The sequence below is a fragment of the Squalius cephalus genome (assembly GCF_949319135.1).
Source record: "Squalius cephalus genome assembly, chromosome: 19".
NCBI lineage: Eukaryota > Metazoa > Chordata > Actinopteri > Cypriniformes > Leuciscidae > Squalius > Squalius cephalus.
Genome location: NC_137140.1, coordinates 315,001 through 326,483, shown reverse-complemented (window position 1 = coordinate 326,483; position 11,483 = coordinate 315,001). Strand labels below are relative to the sequence as shown.

General features: G+C 49.4%; 1 protein-coding gene across 1 annotated transcript in view; it reads right to left on the bottom strand.

Annotated features, from left to right (window-relative positions):
• Positions 1-133: 133 nt before the first annotated feature.
• wdr45b (WD repeat domain 45B) overlaps positions 134-11,483 on the bottom strand; it is a 28,621-nt gene continuing 17,271 nt past the window's right edge. Inside the window, exons 7-10 of the mRNA XM_079851240.1 lie at positions 8,721-8,806; positions 6,033-6,134; positions 1,318-1,439; positions 134-1,215 (exon numbers count right to left, since the gene is read on the bottom strand). Of these exons, the coding sequence (XP_079707366.1) occupies positions 1,109-1,215; positions 1,318-1,439; positions 6,033-6,134; positions 8,721-8,806 (417 nt within the window). The 3' untranslated portion in view covers positions 134-1,108. The remainder of the gene's footprint in view (positions 1,216-1,317; positions 1,440-6,032; positions 6,135-8,720; positions 8,807-11,483) is intronic.

Below are 11,483 nucleotides of genomic sequence, written 5' to 3'. Positions count from 1 at the left end.
ATAAAAGATCCCTGAAATCACACTCACACGCATCTTTCCACACAGTCTGATAACCCTAACCCTGACCCTAACTTGACCCTGACCTAACCCTGCTAGAGTTACATGTCAGCAGTGGCATGAAGGATTTGCCATTCCTAATTGTTTACAATCGTCTTTAATTTGTCATATGATACTGAATTCTGTGTGCATCATCTTACATCATCATCTTCATGAAATTATGCGTATCACTTGCACGTTATCAATGACAAAAGCATCAAATGAGTAACAAAATCGCTGAAAGATACATTTCAAAGAACAGTTATAAGAATGAAGACAAACGTAAAAACCCTGTTCTTCAGGTGATGAGACTGGGCACTTCCGGTTCAGCGCATTCGTCTTGAAGAGGATTACTGCAAGAGTTTACAATCTCCAAACATGAACCTTTTTTAAAGTAGCAAAGTAGTTATTCTGGGTTAATTTGGGGAAAAGCTGATCATTTTATTTGAAACCATTAGGAGTGTAAATGTGGAGTAAATCTGTCACGTTACTCGTGTGATAATTACTGAAGCACAACCTTTACACTGAGAGAATATTAATCAGATTTCCTTAAAGCCGGCAAATCCTTGCGGAAGAAAAAATATTGCATTGCATGAAATGAGCAGCACACATGTACACAGAAGATGTCTGTTTGTTACACTAGTCTATATAATATGTAGTTACGTGATTTTTTTTATCGGTGTTCTTACAGCAAGAAAAACAATTTCTAACACTAACAAATAGTTTGCAAATACATAGTGTGAATGATGCAGATGTGAATTCCAGAGGCACTCCTACATTAGATCAGCTAGTGGCCCGGATCATCTCCTGCCGGATTAAAAATCCCATGGAAGACCGTTTAAAAAAGGTTGTCCTTTCAAAAAAGTCATGTTTCCCTCATCACTCTCTCTGCGGTCTCAGTCTCAGTCGAGTCAGGAGAGACTTTAGAGCGAGTGTTCTCTCCTGCTCGTCTGTGTGACGCTCCGAATCCCACCGGAGTCCACATCCGGGAAACTCTGAGACGCCAGAATCTGGTAAAGTCAAGTAGTGTGTGTGTGTGTGTGTGTGTGTGTGTGTGAGTGAGAGTGTGTGTTCAGATCTTCTCGTCGGTCATCTCCAGGAACTGCGCGTACACATCCCTCGAACACTCGCCCTTCTGGTTAAACAGAAACTTGTAGTAGCTCCCGTCCGAGCAAATCGCTGGAAGAGTTGGGAATCAGGGAGTCAGTGGGAACGTTCAGCACATGCATGTTATAAGGCTGTTGTTCATAATAAGAGCTGATGTGTGCAGTATGTGTATACCGATCACAGCGTTGGGTTCGGTCCCGAAGGCACAGACGCAGGGAGAACCGGACGGCACCTGGAACTTGGAGAAACTCCACTTGGAGCTGAAATACTTGGGCAGGAAACTGGCGGATGCCAAGCTGTGGAGAGCAGGGATAGAGGAGACGCAGGGATAGAGGAGACGCAGGGATAGAGGAGAGCAGGGACAGAGGAGACGCAGGGATAGAGGAGACGCAGGGATAGAGGAGAGCAGGGATAGAGGAGAAGCAGGGATAGAGGAGAAGCAGGGATAGAGGAGAAGCAGGGATAGAGGAGACCAAGGGACAGAGGAGACGCAGGGACAGAGGAGACGCAGGGACAGAGGAGACGCAGGGTTAGAGGAGACCAAGGGACAGAGGAGACGCAGGGACAGAGGAGACGCAGGGACAGAGGAGACGCAGGGATAGAGGAGAGCAGGGATAGAGGAGAAGCAGGGATAGAGGAGACGCAGGGACAGAGGAGACGCAGGGTTAGAGGAGACCCAGGGACAGAGGAGACCCAGGGACAGAGGAGACGCAGGGACAGAGGAGACGCAGGGTTAGAGGAGAGCAGGGTTAGAGGAGACGCAGGGACAGAGGAGACGCAGGGTTAGAGGAGACGCAGGGTTAGAGGAGACCCAGAGACAGAGGAGACGCAGGGTTAGAGGAGACGCAGGGACAGAGGAGACGCAGGGTTAGAGGAGACGCAGGGTTAGAGGAGACCCAGAGACAGAGGAGACGCAGGGATAGAGGAGACCCAGAGACAGAGGAGACGCAGGGATAGAGGAGAGAAGGGTTAGAGGAGACCCAGAGACAGAGGAGACCCAGGGACAGAGGAGACGCAGGGTTAGAGGAGACCCAGGGACAGAGGAGACGCAGGGTTAGAGGAGACCCAGGGACAGAGGAGACCCAGGGACAGAGGAGAAGCAGGGACAGAGGAGACGCATGGTTAGAGGAGACGCAGGGTTAGAGGAGACCCAGAGACAGAGGAGACGCAGGGATAGAGGAGACGCAGGGTTAGAGGAGACCCAGAGACAGAGGAGACGCAGGGATAGAGGAGAGAAGGGTTAGAGGAGACCCAGAGACAGAGGAGACCCAGGGACAGAGGAGACGCAGGGTTAGAGGAGACCCAGGGACAGAGGAGACCCAGGGACAGAGGAGAAGCAGGGACAGAGGAGACGCATGGTTAGAGGAGACGCAGGGTTAGAGGAGACCCAGAGACAGAGGAGACGCAGGGATAGAGGAGACGCAGGGTTAGAGGAGACCCAGAGACAGAGGAGACGCAGGGATAGAGGAGAGAAGGGTTAGAGGAGACCCAGAGACAGAGGAGACCCAGAGACAGAGGAGACGCAGGGACAGAGGAGACCCAGGGACAGAGGAGAAGCAGGGACAGAGGAGACGCAGGGTTAGAGGAGACGCAGGGTTAGAGGAGACCCAGAGACAGAGGAGACGCAGGGATAGAGGAGACGCAGGGTTAGAGGAGACCCAGAGACAGAGGAGACGCAGGGATAGAGGAGACGCAGGGACAGAGGAGACGCAGGGATAGAGGAGAGTAGGGTTAGAGGAGACCCAGGGACAGAGGAGACGCAGGGACAGAGGAGACGCAGGGTTAGAGGAGACCCAGGGACAGAGGAGACGCAGGGTTAGAGGAGACCCAGAGACAGAGGAGACGCAGGGACAGAGGAGACGCAGGGACAGAGGAGACGCAGGGACAGAGGAGACGCAGGGATAGAGGAGACGCAGGGTTAGAGGAGACGCAGAGACAGAGGAGACGCAGAGACAGAGGAGACGCAGGGTTAGAGGAGACGCAGAGACAGAGGAGACGCAGGGACAGAGGAGACGCAGGGTTAGAGGAGACGCAGAGACAGAGGAGACGCAGAGACAGAGGAGACGCAGGGTTAGAGGAGACCCAGAGACAGAGGAGACGCAGGGTTAGAGGAGACGCAGGGACAGAGGAGACGCAGGGATAGAGGAGACGCAGGGTTAGAGGAGACCCAGGGACAGAGGAGACGCAGGGTTAGAGGAGACGCAGGGATAGAGGAGAGCAGGGTTAGAGGAGATGCAGGGACAAAGGAGAGCAGGGTTAGAGGAGAGCAGGGATAGAGGAGACGCAGGGTTAGAGGAGACGCAGGGTTAGAGGAGACGCATGGTTAGAGGAGAGCAGGGTTAGAGGAGAGCAGGGTTAGAGGAGAGCAGGGTTAGAGGAGAGCAGGGTTAGAGGAGACGCAGGGATAGAGGAGAGCAGGGTTAGAGGAGAGCAGGGATAGAGGAGACGTAGGGATAGAGGAGACGCAGGGTTAAAGGAGACGCAGGGATAGAGGAGACGCAGGGTTAGAGGAGAGCAGGGATAGAGGAGAGCAGGGATAGAGGAGACGCAGGGATAGAGGAGACGCAGGGATAGAGGAGACGCAGGGTTAGAGGAGAGCAGGGATAGAGGAGACGCAGGGTTAGAGGAGAGCAGGGATAGAGGAGAGCAGGGATAGAGGAGACGCAGGGACAGAGGAGACGCAGGGACAGAGGAGACGCAGGGACAGAGGAGATGCAGGGATAGAGGAGACGCAGGGTTAGAGGAGACGCAGGGTTAGAGGAGAGCAGGGATAGAGGAGAGCAGGGACAGAGGAGGAGCAGGGACAGAGGAGAGCAAGGATTGAGGAGACGCAGGGATAGAGGAGAGCAGGGATAGAGGAGAGCAGGGATAGAGGAGAAGCAGGGATAGAGGAGAGCAGGGATAGAGGACAGCAGGAATAGAGGAGAGCAGGGACAGAGGAGACGCAGGGATAGAGGAGACGCAGGGATAGAGGAGACGAAGGGATAGAGGAGACGAAGGGATAGAGGAGAGCAGGGACAGAGGAGAGCAGGGACAGAGGAGACGCAGTGATAGAGGAGAGCAGGGACAGAGGAGAGCAGGGACAGAGGAGAGCAGGGATAGAGGAGACGAAGGGATAGAGGAGAGCAGGGACAGAGGAGAGCAGGGACAGAGGAGACGAAGGGATAGAGGAGAGCAGGAACAGAGGAGAGCAGGGATAGAGGAGAGCAGGGACAGAGGAGGAGCAGGGACAGAGGAGGAGCAGGGACAGAGGAGAGCAAGGATTGAGGAGACGCAGGGATAGAGGAGAGCAGGGATAGAGGAGATGAAGGGATAGAGGAGATGAAGGGATAGAGGAGAGCAGGGATAGAGGAGAGCAGGGATAGAGGAGAGCAGGGATATAGGAGAGCAGGGACAGAGGAGACGCAGGGACAGAGGAGAGCAGGGATAGAGGAGACGTAGGGATAGAGGAGACGTGAGCGCGACTGGACATCTCAGCATACCAGACAATAACAACAACGACCAGCCTGAACCGGGAGTGCTTCAACACACACACACACACACACACACACACACACACACACACGGACTGCTTCAACACACACACCTGGACTGCTTCAACACACACACACACCTAGACTTATTCAACACACACACCTAGACTGCTTCAACACACACACCTGGACTGCTTCAACACACACACCTGGACTGCTTCAACACACACACACCTAGACTTATTCAACACACACACCTAGACTTATTCAACACACACACCTAGACTGCTTCAACACACACACACACACACACGGACTGCTTCAACACACACACACACACACGGACTGCTTCAACACACACACACACACACACACACACACACACACACACACACACGGACTGCTTCAACACACACACCTGGACTGCTTCAACACACACACACACACACACACGGACTGCTTCAACACACACACCTGGACTGCTTCAACACACACACCTGGACTGCTTCAACACACACACACACACACACACACACACACACACACACACACACACACACACACACACACACACATGGACTGCTTCAACACACACACACACACATGGACTGCTTCAACACACACACACACACACACACACACACACACACACACACGGACTGCTTCAACTAACACACACACACAAACACACACATGGACTGCTTCAACACACACACACACACACACACACACACACCTGGACTGCTTCAACACACACACACCTGGACTGCTTCAACACACACACACACACACACATGGACTGCTTCAACACACACACACACACACACACACACACACACACCTGGACTGCTTCAACACACACACACCTGGACTGCTTCAACACACACACCTGGACTGCTTTAACACACACACACACACACACACACACACACACACACACACACACACACACACACACCTGGACTGCTTCAACACACACACACACACACACCTGGACTGCTTCAACACACACACACACACACCTGGACTGCTTCAACACACACACACACACACACACACACACACCTGGATTGCTTCAACACACACACCTGGACTGCTTTAACACACACACACACACACACACACACACACACACACACACACACACACACACCTAGACTGCTTCAACACACACACACACACACACACACGGACTGCTTCAACACACACACACACACACACACACACACACCTGGACTGCTTCAACACACACACACCTGGACTGCTTTAACACACACACACACACACACACACACACACACACACATACACACACACACCTGGACTGCTTCAACACACACACACACACACACACACACCTGGACTGCTTCAACACACACACACACACCTGGACTGCTTCAACACACACACACACACCTGGACTGCTTGTTCCTCTTGGGATCCTCCGCTGCAAATACGTGGATTGTGCCGTGATCACTGGAAACGCAGATCAGAGACGCGTCCTGGTTGAAATTGATGCTGAAATACACACACACACACTCAGTTATAAACACACACACTCAGTTATAAACACACACACACACTCAGTTATAAACACACACACACACACTCAGTTATAAACACACACACACTCTCAGTTATAAACACACACACACTCTCAGTTATAAACACACACACACACTCTCAGTTATAAACACACACACACTCAGTTATAAACACACACACACACTGTTATAAACACACACTCTCAGTTATAAACACACACACACTCAGTTATAAACACACACACTCTCAGTTATAAACACACACACACTCTCAGTTATAAACACACACACACTCAGTTATAAACACACACACACACTCAGTTATAAACACACACACTCTCAGTTATAAACACACACACTCAGTTATAAACACACACACACACTGTTATAAACACACACTCTCAGTTATAAACACACACACTCAGTTATAAACTCACACACACTGTTATAAACACACACTCTCAGTTATAAACACACACACACTCAGTTATAAACACACACACTCTCAGTTATAAACACACACACTCTCAGTTATAAACACACACACTCACACACACACTCAGTTATAAACACACACACTCTCAGTTATAAACACACACACTCTCAGTTATAAACACACACACTCTCAGTTATAAACACACACACTCTCAGTTATAAACACACACTCACACACACACACTCAGTTATAAACACACACACTCTCAGTTATAAACACACACACACACACACACACACACACACTCAGTTATAAACACACACACACACTCAGTTATAAACACACACACACTCAGTTATAAACACACACACACTCAGTTATAAACACACACACTCTCAGTTATAAACACACACTCACACACACACTCAGTTATAAACACACACACTCTCAGTTATAAACACACACACTCACACACACACTCAGTTATAAACACACACACACTCAGTTATAAACACACACTCAGTTATAAACACACACACACTCAGTTATAAACACACACACTCAGTTATAAACACACTCTCAGTTATAAACACACACTCTCAGTTATAAACACACACTCTCAGTTATAAACACACACACTCTCAGTTATAAACACACACTCACACACACACTCAGCTATAAACACACACTCTCAGTTATAAACACACACACTCTCAGTTATAAACACACACACTCTCAGTTATAAACACACACACTCTCAGTTATAAACACACACACTCTCAGTTATAAACACACACACTCACACACACTCAGTTATAAACACACACACTCTCAGTTATAAACACACACACTCTCAGTTATAAACACACACACACTCAGTTATAAACACACACACTCTCAGTTATAAACACACACACTCTCAGTTATAAACACACACACTCACACACACACTCAGTTATAAACACACATATAAACATTACGAGAAGAGTGTGTGTGGATTACGGGAAGAGTGTGTGTGGATTACGGCAAGAGTGTGTGTGGATTACGGGAAGAGTGTGTGTGGATTACGAGAAGAGTGTGTGTGGATTACGGCAAGAGTGTGTGTGGATTACGGCAAGAGTGTGTGTGGATTACGAGAAGAGTGTGTGTGGATTACGGGAAGAGTGTGTGTGGATTACGGGAAGAGTGTGTGTGGATTACGAGAAGAGTGTGTGTGGATTACGGGAAGAGTGTGTGTGGATTACGGGAAGAGTGTGTGTGGATTACGGGAAGAGTGTGTGTGGATTACGAGAAGAGTGTGTGTGGATTACGGGAAGAGTGTGTGTGGATTACGGGAAGAGTGTGTGTGGATTACGGGAAGAGTGTGTGTGGATTACGGCAAGAGTGTGTGTGGATTACGAGAAGAGTGTGTGTGGATTACGAGAAGAGTGTGTGTGGATTACGGGAAGAGTGTGTGTGGATTACGAGAAGAGTGTGTGTGGATTACGGGAAGAGTGTGTGTGGATTACGGGAAGAGTGTGTGTGGATTACGAGAAGAGTGTGTGTGGATTACGGGAAGAGTGTGTGTGGATTACGGCAAGAGTGTGTGTGGATTACGGGAAGAGTGTGTGTGGATTACGGGAAGAGTGTGTGTGGATTACGGCAAGAGTGTGTGTGGATTACGGGAAGAGTGTGTGTGGATTACGGGAAGAGTGTGTGTGGGTTACGAGAAGAGTGTGTGTGGATTACGAGAAGAGTGTGTGTGGATTACGGCAAGAGTGTATGTGGATTACGAGAAGAGTGTGTGTGGATTACGGGAAGAGTGTGTGTGGATTACGGGAAGAGTGTGTGTGGATTACGAGAAGAGTGTGTGTGGATTACGGGAAGAGTGTGTGTGGATTACGGGAAGTGTGTGTGTGGATTACGGGAAGAGTGTGTGTGGATTACGGGAAGAGTGTGTGTGGATTACGGGAAGAGTGTGTGTGGATTACGGGAAGAGTGTGTGTGGATTACGGGAAGAGTGTGTGTGGATTACGAGAAGAGTGTGTGTGGATTACGGGAAGAGTGTGTGTGGATTACGGGAAGAGTGTGTGTGGATTACGGGAAGAGTGTGTGTGGATTACGGGAAGAGTGTGTGTGGATTACCAGTATATGTTGGCGGTCTGTGATCCTCTCCTCAGCTCCTGGATCAGTTGCCCAGCCGAGGTGTCGAATATCCTGATCAGGGTTCCCTGAGAACACACACACACACACACACACACACACACACACACACACACACCTCCATTAGCCGAACACTCACACACTCACTCACAAGCATCGTTAGCCAGCTATGTTTGCAAGTTCTGCTGTTATCAGCAGTTCAACGAGTCGGTGTTTCCCGAAACCATCGTTCCAACAAACATTCCCAAACCGCATCACAGAGTTCAAACAGATTCATTAACAGTAGTTATTACTCCAACACCTGCTGACATCATCAACCAACGTGGATGAACGAACAATTTGCGACACTATGGTTTCGGGAAACAGCCGAGTCTAGCTAGTGGATTTCTTCAACGATGCTTCGTACTATACAGTGTTTCCCCTATAAATGTTTCCAGCAGCGGTGCTGTTACGTGCCGGAAGTTGTTACCAAGCTGCTTTTTTTGCCAAGATTTTTTTTTTGAATAACCCCTTAAACCATGACTTCTGGCAAGTTTTGTGGATAGAAATGGACATTTTGAGACATACATTTTGAGGCTCAAATGTAAGAAAGGGGCACTATGTAAAAAAATAAAAATAAAATATATATATATATATATATATATATATAACGGCTGGGAATCGATTAAAAAAATAACTAATTAATCGCACAATTTGCTGTGATTAATTGCAATTAATTGCATTTCCTCCAAACTTGTAATCATCAATATTTAAATGTAGAATCACTAATTAAATCAAACACACAAAAAAGGGGGAAAAAAGAAAAATGTCCACACAAATTGGACAGAAAATAGCCCTATATTAAAATATAAAACATCAATATATTATTCTTCATTCAGTTCTATGCAACATACTCAGATTTAACAGATTTATTTTTTGACTAATTATCAAAAATAAAGTATAGTCATTCAAAGCTATTATTACCAGAGTATGTGATCAGAGCAGGTAATTTTACCATGCATGGCTATAGCAGCTCAGCAAACAGAAGTCTACTACTGAGACATTTCACGTTATTTGAGCGGGACTTTGCTTTTCCAGTGCGTGATCGGTACATGATTGGAGCGTTTGGGCCGTTAACCACAGAGCAGAATGCGCCGACACACACTCACACACACACGGAACCGAGAGCGCGACGCAAACACGGAGCGGAAAAGACTCGCACGTGAAGTTACTAAAACAAGCTGCGCGAGAATGAAACCTTATCGCCGAACACGAAGGGGCGGGACGGCATATTTTCCATAGACAGTAAAAAAATGGACACAGCGACCCCATAGACTTCAACGGAGAAAAGTTCGTACCGCTCTCTCCTTTGCACAAGCGCTTGCTCGCTCTCCCGTGGCGTCTGTCGTTGCTATGCCAACCATGAACAGAGGCGCGCCTGAAAACCTTTTGATCTGTCCATGCTGAAAACGTGCGCGCCGCGTCGCTTCTAGAGCGCACTTGCCGCGCGCCCACATTTGAAATATTTGCATGTGAGCGTGAATGTGAACAGCCCCTTTTATGGCAACGTGTGCAAGTGAATGTCGTGATATTATTGATCATGTGAAGATTTTGCTGCGCCGCTGCTTAATACATTGTAGGGGAAACACTGCTATAGCAGTGAAGCACGAGTTACAGCGCTGTGGGAAACACACTCCAGCGCGGCTCGTGTGTGTGTGTGTGTGTGTGTGTGTGTGACGTGACCCCAGTGTAAACCCAGCGCTGTGGGAAACACACTCCAGCGCGGCTCGTGTGTGTGTGTGTGTGTGTGTGTGTGTGACGTGACCCCAGTGTAAACCCAGCGCTGTGGGAAACACACTCCAGTGCGGCTCGTGTGTGTGTGTGTGTGTGTGTGTGTGACGTGACCCCAGTGTAAACCCAGCGCTGTGGGAAACACACTCCAGTGCGGCTCGTGTGTGTGTGTGTGTGTGTGTGTGTGTGTGTGTGTGTGACGTGACCCCAGTGTAAACCCAGCGCTGTGGGAAACACACTCCAGCGCGGCTCGTGTGTGTGTGTGTGTGTGTGTGTGTGTGTCGTGACCCCAGTGTAAACCCAGCGCTGTGGGAAACACACTCCAGCGCGGCTCGTGTGTGTGTGTGTGTGTGTGTGTGTGTGTGTGTGTCGTGACCCCAGTGTAAACCCAGCGCTGTGGGAAACACACTCCAGCGCGGCTCGTGTGTGTGTGTGTGTGTGTGTGTGTGTGTGTGACGTGACCCCAGTGTAAACCCAGCGCTGTGGGAAACACACTCCAGCGCGGCTCGTGTGTGTGTGTGTGTGTGTGTGTGTGTGTGTGACGTGACCCCAGTGTAAACCCAGCGCTGTGGGAAACACACTCCAGTGCGGCTCGTGTGTGTGTGTGTGTGTGTGTGTGTGTGTGTGTGTGTGTGTGTGTGTGTGTCGTGACCCCAGTGTAAACCCAGCGCTGTGGGAAACACACTCCAGCGCGGCTCGTGTGTGTGTGTGTGTGTGTGTGTGTGTGTGTGTGTCGTGACCCCAGTGTAAACCCAGCGCTGTGGGAAACACACTCCAGCGCGGCTCGTGTGTGTGTGTGTGTGTGTGTGTGTGTGTGTGTGTGTGACGTGACCCCAGTGTAAACCCAGCGCTGTGGGAAACACACTCCAGCGCGGCTCGTGTGTGTGTGTGTGTGTGTGTGTGTGTGTGTGACGTGACCCCAGTGTAAACCCAGCGCTGTGGGAAACACACTCCAGCGTGGCTCGTGTGTGTGTG